We start from the raw sequence: 19,368 nt of genomic DNA, 5'->3' as shown, positions 1-19,368 counted from the left end.
GTGTCCGCTGTCACTTTCTGTGGCACAAAACAATCAGAACTCTCACACTCTCATGTGCACACTACGAATGAATTAATGGCATTTACAGAACAGGGAAACATGTGACCATTTTAGATTCAAAATATATTATATAGATATTTTACACACGTGTCAAGGGGCAAAATGACAATAAAACAAACACTGAATGAATAAATAAAATTCCAGAGATAATTATGGTTTATAGTCAGAATGAAAGATGGAAATATTTATTTACAACTTAGTAATAGATGTATTCAAGTCATAGATCTATGTCTATCTAAGTTTTATGTACATATATAGATGTCTATACATGTGTATATATAAGGATGTGTATATGTATTACTTATATGTTGTAGTATTCATAGACTGTGATAAAAGTATATATTGTGTAATCTGGCCAAGAAGCCATCACAATAACAGTCACAGATTACAACACAAATAGATATAAACAACTATCATACACCGAATAATTAAACACAGCACTCAACAATAAAAACACAGGATACAAGAATAAAACCAGGTATGTTACAAGTGTGGTTGACTACTTTGAAGCTATATATATAAAAAAAGTGTGTTTAATGACGGCACAATTTACGTAAGAATTTTTATTCTGTTCTGAAAAAAGATGCAAATCCAGCAGTGTGGCGCCCTCTGGTGGCGGCTTGAAGCACCACCGAGGCCGCAAAGAGTTTCAAGATGGCTCCTTAGCAACCAGACTCTCCTGCCTGGAAACACACTGACACCAAACATTGCTGAACTCAAACGGGACAAAGAGTTTGTGTCGGAGCAGAAGTCTCTCCACTGGTGTTCCGGTTCACTCGTGGATCCACACGTGTGAACACATGAATTTAAATGGATCACAGTCTTTCAATGGAACCTTTTTAACGTGAGTTTACAATTTTAATGTCTGGCTTTAGGTACAAGAATGAAAAGCTTAATAATTCCGTGACAACATTTAGTGTTTTGGCCTTATGTTATCAGCGGTTTGATTTTATCGTTTTACATAATTTCTCAAAATCGTCTTTGTTGATCACAGCAGCAAATCCAGTGTGTTTTTTAGCACAGAATGATCCACAATGAGAAACAACAACATGACGAGGATGAGGAGGAGGAGGAGGTGCTCACTGAACTAGTGAGTGTGAAACTTGTGTCTGAATGATGTCAACACTATACTTCAAATGCCTTGCTGTGACTTCTCCAACATTGTCCTCCACAGTGTCTCGTCAACGGAGTGTCTTATGAAAAACTTGCCCAAGAAGGAGGCAACATCAGCTCCCTGGAGATCTTCTTCTCTGGTTTCCCACGCATGGTTGGCCTTTCTTTCTTCCCCAGACTCTGCCAGCTCACGATCGTCGGCCAGAGCATTCGACACATAGAAGGACTGGAGTGTTGCCCTCTGCTCAGCGAGCTGTGGGTCGTCCAGTGTCAGCTGACGGTGAGTGTGTCATCATGTCTCCCAGACGTGGAAATTGAAAGGAAAGTACCACTATTATGATAACATTTTACTTAAGAACAAGTGTTACAACCAGGCCTAGGGGGGAAAAACCTGATCGTAACAAGAGGCAATTATCAAGACAACCCCTATAAAATAAATGGTTTTACAGGTGGTGGCCACAGATCATTTCCCTATCCTCACCCTCTGAGGATATGTAATATACGCAATCATTACAATTGGTAGCTTGTCCAGGATAGGTCCAGATCTGAACGGTCATGAGGTGAGTTGAGTGGCTTTTTATTTTGACATTTAGTGTGGTTATATTTTGAGCACCCGAGTTGGCCTCTGGGCAGATGTCACAACCTTGCCGTTTTTATTTTTTATTTTATTTTGCCTTCAGTGATGAACTGAGTTTAGTGTTTAAAGATGCCTCGAGCTCGGCAAATCTCACATGAATTGTTTTTAATTAAAGGCAAATCTTTACAAATGAACGTGATGACAATATTATATGTAAACGATGCATCAGTCAAAACGGGTCAAAGGTCACACACACACACACTGCTTTAAACCTTCTCACTCACGGACCTTAAGGCCACCTGTCCTCTTCATTCACTGCCATGGTTTCTGGTGCGTGATTATTATTTTTTTTTTTACCCACTAATGGGTGTAAATTGAAACACTCGAAACTGAACCAAAACTCAGCAATTACCAAATTCAAAAACTACCAAAACCGCTCCAAAAAATGAATTTTAACCAGAGCTGAAACAATTAATCGATTACTAAATTAATTGTCAACTATTTTGATAATCGATTAATAGATTTGAAGCGGATTTCATGATTTAAAAGCACGGTTTCTGATCGTTTTAGACACAACCTAAAGATATGCGGGTCAACGTGGAATGGAATTAAAGCTTTATTTTTAAATGGTGTATCAAGATGTTTGAAATCAAAAGAACAAAAACAAGGCCAGACTACTCCTAACATACAACAAATCAAAAAACAAAGGCCTAACCTAATGATCTACAAAGAGTCTTGGCAAAAAACACAAGTGTGACACCAACCAATAACCCTTGTTTGTTAAACAGAAACGCCAACCTACGTGATGCAAAATGTAGGATATCCGACTTACCTAATGTAAGGGTTCACAGACTGAGCGCAATCATGAAGGCAAGATGGCAGAGAAAGGCAGAGCTCCTGTCAGCCGGCCCTTTTGACATGGAACAGTCCACCTCTGATTGGCCCTCTGGCTTTGTTTGGCACCTAACAACATGTCGTCGAAACAAACCTTAATCAACAAAAAGCAGTAGAAGATAGATGGGAGGATCATTTATGGAAGTGAAAAGAATGTATATGACACTTCATCGAAGGAAAACAGGATCCTATGCAGTGTAGCCAACTTCTTCCATATTAAAATATTTATTTCATTAATGTTTCTTTTTTTTTATTGTAGGGAATATCTGGACTAGAGAACTGTGTACAGCTCCAGAAACTCTACCTGTATGACAATCAAATCTGCAAAATCAACAAATTGGAGCCGCTGATGGAGCTCCAAGTCCTGTGGCTCAACAACAACCGCATCAGTCACATACAGGTGTGATTTCTTCACTTGTGTTCACAGGCATTTATACACAGCTCCTCATACAGTGTCACTAAGTAAATATGAGTTATATGTGTGTGTTTTTCCAAAGGGCGTGAGCACACTTCAGAATCTCAAAGAACTGAACCTCGCTGACAACTTGATTGAAAAGATTGGTAAGTTCAAAGCATCACGTCTTTTTTTTGTTAGTTGTTATTCAATTACCAGTTTCTCTCTCTCTTCTCTTTAGGACACAGCCTTGATTCTAATGTTTGCCTTCAGGACCTTAATCTGTCTGGGAACAAGATCAACTCCTTCAAGGTAAAAAAAAAAAACAACCCAAAAGTGCTCCTTTTAAAATTTGTAAAAAGATTTATTAAAATCCTTGGTGTGGACTTTTCCAATTTCTTGTGAAATCTTGGGGTCATTTTCAATAATTTCTTCGACTGCGCGAGAACCTTCACTGGTTTATTGGGCAGCGTAGTTTTACTTTTTGTCATTCTAGAGTGATATACATCATCAACTGTAATATGTGGATCTTTGTCTCATACAAGGTCATCCTGACCGGATTAACACATGGGACTTTTGTGTCCGATACCGGCGATCACAAACTCCAGTATCTACCAATACAGTCATTTTAGACCATCTATGAACATATGAAGTTGTTAACAACACATTTGTAATTTCAAAGACAATATTCTCCAAGTGTCTAACAAATATGTGTTCTCCCAAAAAGAAGAAACGGACAGCCCAAACATGACTCATGTTCTTTGTTTCTGATAACAGGAGTTGACCCGGCTGAACTGCTTGCCTCATCTAAGAGTGCTGGCTTTAAACGACACCACGTCAACCCCGAACCCAGTCTGTCTCCTGTGCAACTACGCCACACACGTACTGTACCACATGCCGGGCCTCCATCGGCTGGACGCGTACGACGTCTCGAGCGCGCAAGTAAAGGAGGCAGCTGAGGTACTGACAAATCTGAGCTTATGTGGGGTTTTTAACTGGCTCTCATGGTCATACAAAGACTCTTGGTGTATTTATTGTGTTCCACAGCAGTTAAATTGAAGTTATGACGAAACACTCATTATGTTATTTGTCATTTTCTTTGCTTAAAGGTGCATTATGTAATAAATCTAAAGCAACTGGCCGTAAAATCTCCTAATATGTCACAGAGACTCAGGAATAATGTTCATATAACAAACTGAACTCACCAACAACAACAGTACAGACAAAATATTTGCATTAAAAAATATATTTTGCAGACTGCAAATCATGTTTATGTTTTGAAATCATGTTTTGGCATGTGGCGCCACCTACCGCCGTCTACCAATCATTGCAGTCAGTAGAGTCTCAGCTGCCGAGCAACCACAGGTTGCTAGTTACGTCAAAAAAGGAAACCTAAAAGACCTCTGTATTTTGAATTGGAATGTAGTAACCGTTTTTGGCCACATTCTTACATATGGCACCTTTAAATTCCTAATATTTCTCATGTATAGTACATTTCTCTTCAAATCCCATTTTTTTCATAATTAAATCCAAGAATGACCTTTTTTTTTAATTGCATTCCATAAACAAATGCATCAAGAATCTGAGCAAATGTCATGACATTCTATTTTTGTATACTATTTCAAGTTTGTGCGTTTATATTTTTGTTGAGTATAGTAAAAAAAATAAAATCTGCCTGGATGATGGACAGGACTCCAAATGTGTACAATTTACTTCATTTAAGTGTCATGACTTCCCATATTTGACACACAAGGCTTTTTTACATTTGACTTAGACAAAGGACCTGACGCATAACGTGTTTAAACACTTTTATTTATCACCTTGATCCTTAAGTAGGAGGTGTTTCATTTTGTGTTTCAATGCGTCAGTCCACAGTGATAAAGAAAACGATGTACTACAACATGCGTGTGCGTACTGCTCGAAGGAACCTGGCGGAGACTCACTTCAGTCTGACAGAGAGGAAGAAAGCGCTGCTCCAGTTACCTGAAGAAAGCATCAGAACACTCAGTCACACCCTCAAAAATGTACGTCAAAAAGAATTATTTAAAGCATTTTTTAAAAGGAGGTCATCACAGTGGTTCTATTATTCACTTTTCCACATCTCCAGCTTGAACGTGAGCTCGCCAAGATATTGGCCGGAGGAAAGAAGTCCACCTGCAGGATGGCGGATGAACCGGGAGGAACGAGCCACGCTGTGAAAGCTTCGTCTGACGCTGACGTCAGCTGTGATCCTGCCATGGAGCCCAAGATCCTCCTCAAGATGGAAGCGCTGAGGGAGAGACTGACAGTACGGACCAGAAGGCTGCACAAGTTAGTTTGTAAACCTGAATGTTTCATCATATCTTTCTGTATTTAAGTGTCTTTGAGTATAACAAAATAATATTCCATCTTTCCATTTTAGGATTGAAGCCTGTTATGAAGAAGAGATTGACCACGCCACAAAGATGACGGACCATACAGTCCAGTTTCTTCTGATGGAGCTGGAAAGTGTTGGGAATATTCGTTTGGAGGAGGGCACCTCCACAGACGCTTGGTAATTAGAGTGCCTGTTTTTTCTCCCGTGTTTCTTCTTCTTTTTCCTTCACGAAACTGTTGTGCTATGACTTTTCAAAAAACTGCAAAGAATTTCCACATACACATGAATGGAAAAAAATGACCACAACCCATTAGTTTGGAGCCTCACAATGTCGTCATACTTTAACGTAGAGACGTGGTTGAAACTTTAAACTGATCACGAGACTTGAGACTTTTCTCAGCTAAATCAAAGTTTTGATAACTATCACGGTGTTTGCACAATCGCAGTTTAAGTTCTGTACTTTTTTTTTGTGATGTTTTCATATTTTCAGAGGTGGATGATGTGGACAGTTGAATGATTTTTCAGACGTTTTCAAAATGCTCTAAACAAACTTTTCTCCTGCCCACAATTTCCAATTTACACAGACATTTTTTTACAAGAAATTGTTGCTCTAACCCTGTGTGTTGTTTTCATATTCATATGATTTGCGGTTTGTCTTAAAAAGCGCAGAGAGTTCCCCCATTGACTCACATTTTAAAACTCAGCCCTGGAGTTTAACGATATCTTCAACCGTTCTTGAAATATGACAACTTTATAACACGTTGCTTTCTCTGTTTTTGACTGTAAGACACAGTCTTACACAGGTGTTTGGAAGGGGGAGGGGTCAGTGAGGAAGAGGGGCGTGTACAACCAGCAATATTCATGTTTTAAAAGTTCAATGTTAGTCCACTGATACTCAATTACCAGCTTAAATCCTGCATTTTCTACTTATTTCCTATTTATAATATTTCCTATTTATTATATGCACCTGTAGCCATTGTGTCATTTATTATTACATCACACTTTTATTAACTTTTATTTGCTTTGTGCCCAACAGGTTTAATTCCTGTTGCGACCTCCTGGTCTCCCGCTTCGCTCCGTCAGACTACAGGGCGTATGGCATCACTGGAATTAAGATTGATCGAGTCATCCGCGTCTTAAACAGCGCTCTCAGGCTTCGCTTTGAGGACAGTCTTCACAGCCTACTCAACGGCAATGATGCCGTAAACCTCTTACAGTAAGTAAAAAAGCTTTTTATGACTGTCATGACCTCACAGTTATGTCGATCTTGATGTTGCATCCACTCACCTGAAGCAGGAATCACAGACGTCGGCTGGAGCACTTGTTCTACGTCGTAGACCCTGACGGAAACAGTGAGAAGGAAGAAATGTTGTCTATTTTGGAGGAAGGCTTCAAAACAGCAGAACATTATGAGGTGAGTGCTGTAATTGTTATTTCAGAGAATCCATGCACACGCTGAGTGTGAGCAAAAAACAGCAACAGAAGAACTCTTCAACTGGAAGTTTACCACTTATTAAAACACACTGTAGAGCAGTTCTTTTTTTCAGTTAAGTCGCACTTTTATTGATCAAAAGAGTTGCAAAATGAATAGAAAATATAGTCAAGACATTGACAAGATTTGCACTGGTCATTCTTTACAATTGTCAAACCAAATAAATTATACTGTAAAAGTTATTAGAAAACAGTAAAAGCCAAGTAAAACTATTGTAGTTAGTTATAGACTTTGTCTGGATAAAGGCCTTCCATGACATTTTTCACATGAATTTTAACCACGTTGACTTTGTATTAGGCTTTGGGAAAAGAGGGTGCCATACCTTTATCGAACAGCCTCACTCTGACTGAACAGCCCAGAATTGAACACGCTCTTCACCAGAAGCGCCAACATGACTCGAAGCACAGTGTGGATTCAGTCCCTTTCAGACACGGTGGGTCACTTTTTTCCTTTAACAGACAACTTGTTTTTTTTTGTCTTGAAAGCTGAAATTCTTCTTTTTTTTGCCTGTAGCTCAGATTATTATTTCCAAAGTGTTTGTGGGACACAGCATGCCAATACGAGAGGGAGATCCAGTCGACAGAAGAAGCCACCCGACAGTCAGCTCTGTGTATCGCAACGTGGACGCTAAGAACAGAGCTGCAACGAGTGACGGTATGTGGTATATCGAAAAGAAAATGATTCCTTTTTTAGTCAGTCATTGTACGTTTGTCATTGCATTTTGTCATTTTTTTATTCAGAGAGACCGCACTCCTCTAATCCTGGTCCTGAATGCAGCCACAGGCGGAGACAGTGGTTTGTGTTTGATCGTGAACTCGTCTTGCCTGAGTATGTTGTGTATTTTCACTACGTAACAGAGGTAATCAATTGATATATATACATTATTGTTGAGTTGTCATAAATAAATGTTGTACTTGTGCCTTCTCAGATTATGTTTATGTACACTCAGATTATCTGATGTGTTTGACTTAGATTAGACCAAAACTAAATCTAAGAAACAATATTTTCTTTTCATTAAAACATCTTTTAATTGTTAACTTGCAGATACATGATGTTGTATCACGTACCTAAAAGGTGATACTTGAGTAAAAGTACGTTACCAGAAAATGACTTCGGTAGAAGTTGAATTCACTTTTCTATAATATTACTTAAGTAAACGTCTCAAAGTATATGACATTTACTGTACTTAAGTGTCAAAATTAACTTTCTGAGTAAAGTATTGAATTCAATTAAATTCAATTAATTTAAATTATACTCAAACAAATGTTATTTTAAATATGTCTTATACTGTCCCTATTTCAAATTTAACACACAAAATCTGGGGTTCATGTATAACTACAGTGTTTTTTCTGAATAAATGTAAATAACTGCCAGATATGGAAAGTTATTCTGGAAAAATGGGCAAAAGCACTTAGTTACAGGACATTTTCTGGCATTTTCTGGTTAAAATAAGTACAAAAAAGTCCAAACAGACATTTTGAGGCTTAGGTGTTAATGATAAATTTACTTTTTGATTGCTGTTTTTAGAACCAAAAACAAACCGTGTTGCATCGACAAGATGAAACGTGTAACAACGTCGTCCTGGACAAAGAAGTCCTCCGCATGGACCCTTTGCTCAAAGCACAGCCCAAGTTGTTGAGCTTGGACGACAAAATTCTGCTCACTGTTGCCAGAGCCAACGTTCTGAGTCAGATCACTGTGAGTATTCTTACACGTTTAAAGGAAGTTATTTCATAAAAAACAATGACTAAAACCTTAACGTTGTGATTGTGCAGGTACTGAACCTTCATGGGAACAGTCTAAACAAGATGACGCAGATTTCCTGCTTAACGTCTCTGCGGCATCTCACCGTCAGCTTCAATGAATTCACACGCCTCGATGACATTTCTCACATGGTAGGAGTGATGATACTGAGCTTTAAAAAAAAAAAAAAAAAGTGTGCTCTAACAATGTAGAAGTAGAGGACTCTTCATCGGTTTTCTCTCGTACCAAAAATCACAGCCCAACCTTGAGTTTTTGGACGCGAGCTTCAACCACCTGGTGACCCTTGAGGGTCTGAGGGGCCTGGGACAACTCAAACAGCTGGACGTGCGCTGGAACAAGTTGACCAAAGCCAGAGAAGACGCAGCAGTGCTGAGAAAACACACGCCGACACTTCTCAAGCTCGACACCAAACACAACCCCTGGAACAGAGTGTGTTCAATCATCAAAATGAAGTTAAAACCTTCATTAAAACAAGTTTTAATTCAAACATTCTGTAATGTTTCTGCCCTTTTCAGCCGACTGCAGTCAGAATGACCATACTGGGATGTTTAACAACACTCACACACCTGGATCAAGTGATGGTAACAGAGGAGGAGGCTGCTGATGCAGCTGACATGGCTGCTGGGTCCAGAATTTACCAGGTTATATATATTTTTTTACATATTTGGTATTGAATAGAATAGAACAGATGTACTTTATTCATCCCACACTGGGAAATTAGAAACAATAGGGTGTGAAGGAGACAAAAGCATTATGAATTTAGATGGCTATTGTAGAGAGATATGACATGAGGCAGGAACAACTTCCTATCTGTTCAATCGACAAGTATCAATATATTCATTTTTACATATGTGTAGAGCTGTAACTAACAAATATTTTTGTAATCGATTAGTATGTCGATTTTTTTTATGATTAATCGATTGGTCCATAAAATGTTAAAAAACGTTGATCAGTGTTTGTCAAACCTGGAAATGACGATGTTCTTGAATGTCTTGTTTTGTCCACAAACCAAAATGATTCAGTTTAATGATTTCTTTGTTATGTGGAGCAAAGAAACAAAGAACATATTCACATTTAAGAAGCTAAATTTTCTTTAATTTAAAAAAAAAAGCTTCCAACCAATGAATTGATTATCAAAATAGTTGACAATTAATTTTGTAATCGATTAATCAGCTCTACATATTTGATATTGGTGCAATGTCCATGTTTAGAGGACACTACATTCTTATATGTTCATTGGAAACTTGTGGTCACCTTTGGTTTGTGATGGTAGAATGTGCTGGGATTCAAACATAGTCGTTGACTCTCTCCTCACAGGTCTCTCTTCAGGCTCACTCACGCACCAGCGACAGTCGCCCTCGAAGTCTCCGCCTGCTGTCGACAGCTCAGCTCCTGCATCTTCTCTATCCAGCTCCCTGGGGTTTCGGCCAAGAGCTGGACCCAGACTGGACTGCAATGGTGAGCTTGATTCTATTTTATTATTTCATTGCATGTATGTAAATGTGACCTTGAGTGATTTAATGATTGAAAAAAAACAACATGTGTATGTGGCACCTGCACTTTTGACCAGATCACAGCCCTGAACCTTGACGGTCAGAGGATTTCCAAGCTCATTCACCTGAATAAGCTGGTGAACCTGCGCTGGGCTTCCTTCAACGACAACGACATATGTAAAGTGGAAGGACTGGAGAGCTGTGTGAAGCTGGAGGAACTTTCCCTGGACAACAACAGCATCAGCACACTCAGTGGTCAGTTACACTGTCCAACAGAAGCTAAACAAGAAAGCGGAGTTTACTTTAACTTTTTTCTGTCTGTGACTTCAGGTCTGTCAAAACTGCACAACCTAAATAAACTCAGCGTGGATGGGAATCAACTCTCAAGTCTGGACGCCGCTTCGGTCCTCGATCATCTGCCAAACCTGTCCTTTCTGTCCGTGGAGAACAACTGTATCAGTTCCCTCCGCGGCATCCAGAGAGTTCGCTCCCTCCTGGAACTCTACATCGGCAACAACCAAATTTCTACGTCTCGAGACATCTTCTATCTTAAGGCAAGAAGAGCTACACTTTAAATGCTGAATGTGTTTTCCCTTAAACGTTCTACTGTTTAAGTCCATATCAAGGTCGTAATAGTTTGGGATTTTTCATTAGTTTTACTTTTATTTAGTTATTTAGACTTATTGTTTTTAAAATTTGTTAGTTTTAATTTCGTTTTTAGAGCAGGTTTGCTCGTTTTAGTTTAATTTTTTATGAGTTTTAGTGTTAGTTTTTTGTAATATTGAGTATTTGCCAGGTGCAAGATTCAAAAAGGTCATAATAAGTAGTGTGTGTCATAAAAACCGAACAAAAGATGCCATTTTAGAAATGTATTCGGACAAATGAACAACTATCTCTGAATTCAGTCAACAAGAACGTAGACTGAAGTGCAAAATGACTAAAGACACACATGAACATGACATAAATAATAATAATAATAATCGTTAGTTTTCTTCAACTATAATAACCTTGGTCCATATGCAACATCTTTTAGAGTGTGACAAACCTCATCATTCTGGATCTTTATGGAAACCCTTTAGTGGAGAAGTTAGAGAATTACCGGATCTACGTGGTCTTCCACCTCCCCTCGCTGAAAGCACTGGACGGGGTTGCAGTCGTATGTGCCAAGAACAACACATTCACTCAGATACTGAAGTGATGACGGTGAAATAATTACATGTGCTGGTTTATTTATTTATTTTTATTTTTTAAAGGAAATAACAGAGAGTGAAAGTGCAAAGGATTTGTTTGGAGGACGACTGACCTCTGACATGGTTGCAGAGAAGCTGGGTCACTCTGATTATACTGACATCACCTACCTCACCCTGCAGTCCTGCTCCATCAGGTGTCATTTCACAAACTCATGACACAGCAATTCACAATAAACAGATTTACTATGCATATTTCAACTGCTGTATAATGTTATATTTATTTTATTTTATGTTATATTTATATATTTCTACACTTTTTTAAAGGTATTTTTTATCCTATTAAGTCTATTAAGTCTATTTACACCTTTGTTCTGTCAGGAGCACATGTGATCTCCCCCCAGAGATCAATAAAGTATTTCTGAGATTCTGATTCTGAAAAGAAAAACAAGACACATATCTAGAAGTAAACATCATTTAATGATGAATTTTTTCAGTCCCGAAACACTGTGAATTGTAAGTGAAGAGTGATTCTTCTTTCCCCCTCTCACAGGAGCGTGGATCTGTCTCCATCAGACCTGTTCAGAAACCTGCGCAGTGTCAACTTGGATCACAACAAACTCACATCGTTCTCAGGCCTCATTTATCTGCCCAACATTAAAGTACAATCTTTTTTTTTTTCTTTTTTTTTTTCACTGCTTAAATAAAAACATATACAGTATATCTACATTTCTGTCATGGACACACTGGTTTTTATTTGTCTTCTGTGCAGGCTCTGTGTCTGAACTACAACCACGTCGAGTCCATTCTGCCCCGGCAAAGAACTCAAGCTCATCTGACAAACAGACAGATCCTCTACAGCAAAGTTTCTTCCAGTGGTTACGGTCAACAGTGTCCATCTAAAGGCAACAGGTAACACTGACCTTATTTCAGTCTGCAACCTCTACTATGAAAATAACCATATTCGACCGCTCGTATATAATTAATCTGGAGCCGCAAAACCTATTTGACCCATGAAATAAGGATGGATCATGTAATCCGTTTTTCATATATATATATGTATATGCTGTAAGGGTATAACATAGCTGTAGTTTGTGGCATTTATGCAATTTAAGAAGTACAAAAAGAAAAACTATTTATATTTTATAGCTGATTTTACCTGTTAACAATGGAAAAATGAGGAAAAATGTTGGTACATGAAATAAAACACAGAACTATGTCGACCTATTTGTCCTTCCATTATTTGCGGAAGATTTATCAAATAAAAAGTGACCCACATTGAAATAAATAAAACAATGTTTGGATTTTATGTAGTTCATACCTAAAGTACAGTATGTGGATATAAATAACGATTTCGCAATTCAAACACAAAGTTTGTCAGGTTTGGGGAAGTTTTAAAATCACATTTAAAGTCGACATAGGACGTGACACATATTTTTAGTAGCCCAAATATTAAAATGCGTACGTTTCTCACCTTTATCGCTCACTAAGAGGTGAAAGAAAAAGCTAGAGCCACTGCAGAGGAGCGGTTGCAGAGCCCTGAACTAGACCGTTGTCATGTCAAGTATGAGGTGTGAACTTCAGATGAACGTGCTGACTGTAACCATTAGGGGGCAGTACTGACATGCCAAATAGATAGATTTTTGTTACAATTATTGTCTGTAAAATATGAATACATTATAATACTAATAACATCTACTTTTAGATGGTTTAAGACAGTCATGATGTTTTCATTTAATTTTAAAAACTTTATTTTTTTTTTTTTAAAAATCAATATTTAAATATTGTTTTTTTACGTATATATATTTTTTGACTCTTATCATATTTGATGATATATCATGATGATGACACGTTATCCTTGTGCAGTAGCCAGTGAATAGGCAGCAGCACTTTGACAGACATGCTTTTGTTTGGCCTGACTGTGATTGCCTTTATGTGGTCTACACCTGTGAGGTCTGACTGGTTAAATGAGGCAGTGGGAGGGAGAAAGAGATGTTCATTTAACCACAGAGAGAGATTACAAACTGCCTTTCTGTCGGCTGCGTTTAAGGGAAACTGGGCCCACTGTCGGCCTGGAGCCGCTGATGGGCAGCCTGGAGGTGCTGCATTTGAGTCACAATGGCATCTCCAATATGGCCAATCTGCAGCTCTGCAGGCTCACCAATCTTAAAGCGCTCTTCCTTCAAGGTATGTATGGTTGACGTCCAAAACCTCCCGCACAAAGCCCCTTTTGCAAATGCGAGTGTATAGAACCTGTGAAAAGGCAAACACTGGGAGCAAAGTCTCCCATGGACCTAAGGCCAGATGGATGATGAGACTGGAAGAAAAGAGAAACTGACTTTCTTTTCTTCCGTGTTTGATGGGTTTTGATTTGGTGTGCTTTGTTAGTGTGATTTGTCCCAACAAGCCGACCTTACTGGTCCTCTCTTTATTTTACTGTTTTCTTAGAAACATATTGAAGCCACATCTGTAATTTCACTGCTTTTTGACACCAGAACAAACATAAAAATAAAATGCCAGGCAAATGTTTTTCTAGCCTTTAATATTCTGCCCTTTTTTCATATTCTCTCTTGAATTCAATGTGGTATATGTGAAATATTGTCTTTTTTCTTTGATTTCATAAGCTTTGCACTCTACTAGGTAATGAGATCAGCCAGGTGGAAGGATTGGAGGGGCTTCACCAGCTCAGAGAGCTCGTGTTGGACAGGAACCGGATCAAAACTCTTTCTGAGAACTCTTTCATGGCACAGAATGACCTGCTAGAACTGCACTTAGCAGAGAATCGCATCCGGGAGCTCAACCATCTCGATTCTCTGACTGAGCTCCGCAAGCTGTTTCTTGGCATGAACAAGCTGCAGGTATTCTTCTTCAGCAGCTGCTTCCTAATATGCTGAATATTTATATTCATTTTTTGATCAAACTGCATTTGAGACTTTCAATTAAACTGCCTGAATGACTCTCGACACAGTGATTTTCTGAGGTGACCACCAAGGTTACAGTCGGCCTTTGTGCGGTTTTTGATTCAAAGTTTTGCTGATTGGTTCTTATGTATAGCCTGTTAATGTTTAAGAATGTATTTTATTCAACATCCAGCATTATTACTTTTCCCCTGCATTTGCAAAGTAAGACATGAAGTATAGTAATCATAAGTCATTACCACCCACTATGCCACACAAGGGGTAGCATTAAGGAGAATCAAGTTTGATTGAAGGTCAGGGACATGTGTATGAAGAAAGACGGGGGACAATCAGCACAACGTGTAATCAGCTTCTCAGTCTGCATCTCCATCTCACCCAGAGTGAGTGATTTGTTGCCAGTTCCCCTCTTCCCTTTACCTCCTTAATGTTTTCATGCATTCAATTAAGAAATACATGGAATACAGCAATCATCCCGGCACAGCGGTCGACTCAGCGGGAGGGGGCAACTTTGAATTTCAGCCAAATCCAAGCACAAACCCCCTGGGAATGAGAGGGGGAAACAGCCTCACGCCATGTTTTGTGGCCAAACGCTCTCATGAGATTAACACATGCTCACATGCGTAATCTCTCCCATCAGCTGCTTCAATCCTTCCTACACCGAAATTATGAAAGGTTCAATTCTGATGCGTGTGTTTCCACTGCACATTAGTCTGCAAACAGGAGGAAAGAAAAGTTAAATGAGGCAGAGGTGGAAAGAGTACTGAAATAATCTATTCAGGTAAAGGTAACGCTATTTTGTTAACAGTTTACTTGCATACAAGTACTGGTCTAAAAATTAACTCAAGATAAAGTAAAAATGTAGTTCTCACAATCTCACACAAATCTTTTTTAAGCACTTTCACAAAGGTTTGCCTTTACCAATTAAAGTGCTGGCAAAATCAAATATGTAAACACATAATGTATCAGTCAAAATGGGTCAAAGGTCACAAATGTCAATGACACTGGGACCTTAATTAGCGCCAATTCACCTGTCCTCATCATTCCCTGCCAAAGCTTCCGGTTGTGGTTTATTTCTTTTTTAAACGTAGCGATGTACAGTACGTCAAAAAAAACATTACAGTAACGCGAGTAAATGTAATTCATTATTTTCCACCTCTGGGCAGTAGGGTGTAAAAAATAAATAAATAAATAAAATAAAACCATGATCTAACCAAACATCTGTTTTTTTTTTTTCATAGGACATCACTGAACTTGAAAAACTCGAAGTTCTTCCTTCTCTGATGGAGCTTTCAGTTGTGGGCAATCCTGTAAGTAATATTACTGTTCATTGTGCATTAAAACACTGTCGTGAACTCTCAGGCGCAAACAAATAAACTCACAGTTTCGCAAAAACTCCAAACATTAACCCAGGGGAATTCAGATGATCGAAATTAAGCAATTACATGATTGGCTGTCAAATCCAGTGACCAAATGGCAGCGCATCATTGGCCCAGTTACATCGCCCATCTGGAGCTCGTGATCTTTGTCATCTGTAGGGTCACGCTCAGCTGCGGTAGCCTCTTTACTGGTCGGGGCCCCATCCCCCCCTTCTCTTCCCAAAGGGAGGATTTAATCCAGATTAGATGCCAACAGCAACTCTGGAGACAATACATCCCGCTGTTGTTGACTACATGAGATTGTTGCTTCCATATTTTCCAGCCAAAGTCCTCTCCAGTGGACGTAAAATTGGCATGCACTCAACTTAATCATAGCAGCAGCGGCAGCAGCATCCTGCAGGAACATACAGTTCTCTAACCGGACAGATCTGGATCAGATGGGTAAAGAACTATCTGCTGCTGTCAGCTGGGTCGCATAGCTGCCGGGAACATGATAACTACGTAAGAACACGCATGGATATTTAAAGTGGGTGTCACGAGCCGCCTTCATCCAGGCTTGCAGCGTTTAAAAGTGTTGAATACTATGTGAGATCAGTGTAATATATGACTCTTATGAAAGGTTGAATTTTTGTGCTCTCAGGTGGCCCGCAATTCTCTCCACAGATTAGGAGTAGTGCTTCATCTGTCCCAGTTGCAGGTGCTGGACGGAGTGACGATCACTCTGGAGGAGAGGACGAGGGCTGAACTCGTCATCGCTGATCCATCAGTAAGAAGTGACTATATATTGACCCAAGTTGAATTTGAGATTACCCCACTCCACCGCTGACCCACAGCTGAGCTGCCACTGAAATAGAACACACGTTGTTAGATTGCTGTACGAGTGGCTGTCTGTTAAAGATGACTTTCAGGGGTTGAGGTTCTAACAACCACGTTGATGCAGCTGCTTCAGCAGTTGAGAGGCAAGGCAAGGGGGTGCAGGCGGGACATTTCTACAGTTAGGTTTTCTCGTCACCTGGGTTTCACGACCCAGTCAGAACAAGGGCCTTTCTGTGTGGAGTTGGCTTGTTCTTGTGTGTGTATGCGTGGGTTTTCTCAGTCCACAGTCCAAAAACATGCAGATTTGGGGATTAGGCAAACTCTAAAGAAATACATATGCATTATGTCATTAATTATGGACAATTTTGTGTTTCACTCGAAATTGACTGTAAGTGTGAGTGTATGGTTGTTTGTCTCTGCGACCCTGTGATGGACTGGCATGTGACCCAGCCGATACCCTTCAAGCACACATCTAAACAAACCTTAATCAGCAACCAAAAAGCAGTAGAAGATGGATGGATGTATCATAATGGTTGGAGTGTATATGACACTTCATGGAAGGAAAACAGGATCCTATGCAGTGCAGCCATCTTCTCCGTTTGCATCTTACTGTTTGACTAAATTGACCACAGTGTGAGAGTGGATGGTTGTTTGTGTCTATGTGTGGCCCTGCGATCGACTGGTGACTTGTCTAGTCAAAAGGTCATGTGCAAGGTGGGAGAAACAAATCAGTAAATAACGCCATACACAAAAAAATGAAAAAATTATGTGACCTGGAGTCACAGGAGGAATCATGACATTATGTGCAGGTCCTGGATGCAGTAAAGAACAAAACAGCCCTGGCTCTGGCACCATATACATCCTATTGTCATCTACTCAGGGTACTTTCAAAGAGATATAACCTCTCTTTCAGATAACACATGCACACACTTACATAATTTCCACCCCCCCACTGCCTGAATTAAAAGATGGTGTCACTTATAGCAAAGTTGTTCTCATTCTGCAGGAAGTGGATGTGTCATTTCCACACTCTAACGCCTGCATTTCAATTATGGCTGAATTACAAAAGGAACAAAAGGCCTTGCTGGTGTATTGTAAACGCTCAGAACAGCAGCAGCCACCACAAAGAGGGGGAAAAAAAAGAAAAAGAGAAAAGCCTGGATCACACTCATTCTCAATCTGACTGTCCTGATGTTCATGTACGAGAGACCAAGGCATGTAATTCTTGTGCAGCTCCGAATTAAAAGCAGCCTAAGCCCGCTGGCATCATCCTGCTGATTAGATGAAATGTGCCCGGCCGATAACGCACCAGTGGATTTACCCCCTATTAGCCAGGTCAACATGACCCCCTCTGCTTGTTAATCGCAGATGAGGAAAAAATGACAGAGCCGGAGATCAAGGGTTTTCTCATTAAAAACACAAACGGAGAACCCTCTTAATGGACTCTAAAGACGGTCATCTCAGTTGCCGCCGTCAGTCTCTGTCTGTGTTTGAATTTGAACATTGTTATTGATGAGGAGTAATTGCTTTCCTGCTGTAAGATGCCTATATACGTGGACCAAGTAGCAATCCAATCAAACAATCCCTTCACTTGCAGTTTTCATCTTCATTTACTCTTCACCAGTAACACATGTACTCATAGTTACACATCTTAACACATCTCACAAGTGTTCTCTTTACTATGACCCCCAAAGTATTCAAATAGACCTTGTGGTTGCAGAAATAAACTCTTCATTATGAGTGTGCCATTTTTGAGTAGAGAACTACAAAATAGGTTGTGGGCTTAAAACAAAGTCTGTGTCTCAGCCGCACACCCTGTGTTTAAAAGAAGGTGAGGTCGTGGGCCATGTTTTTATTATAACTTGATATTAAGTGATGGGTTAAATATATTTAATTGTGAATTCTCAGGTGTTCCATGTTTAATATTTCTCTCACAGCTGTGTTGCCAGTGCTCCGGAGGCTCTCTTCCTCCCACTGAAATAAACCTGCCTGGACTGTTTCCTGCCATGCCCAGAAATGCCCCTTTAAGAGGAATGAACATAAGTGGACTGCAGAGCTACGTGCACGGGCACGACATCCTGTCGACTAACATGGACGAAACCCCGTCTCATTACACATACAAGCGTGAGTTTTCAAGTCATACACGGAATTTAGAAGAGTGTTATTTTTGGAACTCCAAATAAAAAAGGAAATAAATCAAGACTCATCAGGATGAAGTTCCTACCAGATGTCCAACACACTGTTTCCAATATATTACAGACAAGAAGCACAAGCAAAGTAACCCTGCGCGAAGTGGCCAGACTGATATTACCTTCAGATACATCAGAAGAACAGGAAACCACAACTTTCCAACCACAGGTCACCTCTCTGATGGGAGCAGAGTCGCTGTCACGTATCACAGCCCGGAGCAAGACAGCAGGTTATTTATTTATTTATTTTACATACATATTATTATTACTTTTCTTCAAAATACGTGTTTCACTGTTTCCTTGTGCTTTTGTGTTTTTCCAGATTTCCAAACGGTGGTAAACCTCCCCCCGTGTAGCAGCCAGATGAGATGAGGGTGTTAGGTGTTTTTATGGAGTACAGGGTATTGTGTTTTAAAACATTTTCGTCCATGTCTATGAGCACCTGCATACCATTACACTGCACAGTATTGTCACTGAGGAAAACATCTGAGCATTATTTCAGATGCTTTAATTGCTTTTAAGCGTGGCGGAAAATTTTTTTTCTTTACACTTTAACAACACTTTGCGTGTTAATAAATTGCCCATGCTGTTCATTGAAAGTAAAGCTGCCTTTGGCCGGGAGGAAATTAGACTTCTACAAATCGCTTTCAAATGCATTTGGTTTCTATTTTCCATCCACATAAGTGCGTCATTAACCACGGTAATCTGAGGATGAGAGGTTTTGGCATCATTCTTACCA

General features: G+C 39.6%; 1 protein-coding gene across 1 annotated transcript; it reads left to right on the top strand.

Moving 5' to 3' along the window:
* Window positions 1–813: 813 nt before the first annotated feature.
* Window positions 814–18,985, top strand: lrrc9 (leucine rich repeat containing 9; the record flags this gene model as incomplete). The annotated part of the gene is made up of 33 exons (XM_083906769.1): window positions 814–904; window positions 1,084–1,150; window positions 1,235–1,453; window positions 2,904–3,044; window positions 3,142–3,205; window positions 3,280–3,350; window positions 3,816–3,998; window positions 4,907–5,062; window positions 5,146–5,348; window positions 5,440–5,571; window positions 6,431–6,610; window positions 6,688–6,808; window positions 7,184–7,319; window positions 7,400–7,540; window positions 7,627–7,745; window positions 8,414–8,584; window positions 8,662–8,781; window positions 8,888–9,079; window positions 9,166–9,291; window positions 9,968–10,108; window positions 10,221–10,398; window positions 10,474–10,697; window positions 11,177–11,299; window positions 11,397–11,527; window positions 11,884–11,992; window positions 12,103–12,242; window positions 13,381–13,517; window positions 13,971–14,188; window positions 15,487–15,555; window positions 16,265–16,390; window positions 18,378–18,564; window positions 18,700–18,859; window positions 18,952–18,985. Exons 1-33 carry the CDS (start codon window positions 861–863, stop codon window positions 18,983–18,985), a joined length of 4,563 nt encoding a protein of 1,520 aa, XP_083762895.1. The 5' UTR covers window positions 814–860.
* Between the last annotated feature and the right edge of the window lie 383 nt (window positions 18,986–19,368).

The sequence above is a fragment of the Microchirus variegatus genome, assembly GCF_963457635.1.
Source record: "Microchirus variegatus genome assembly, chromosome: 2".
Classification (NCBI taxonomy): Eukaryota; Metazoa; Chordata; class Actinopteri; order Pleuronectiformes; family Soleidae; genus Microchirus; species Microchirus variegatus.
The sequence above is the reverse complement of the archived record's forward strand: the minus strand, read 5'-3'. Positions and strand labels throughout refer to the sequence as shown.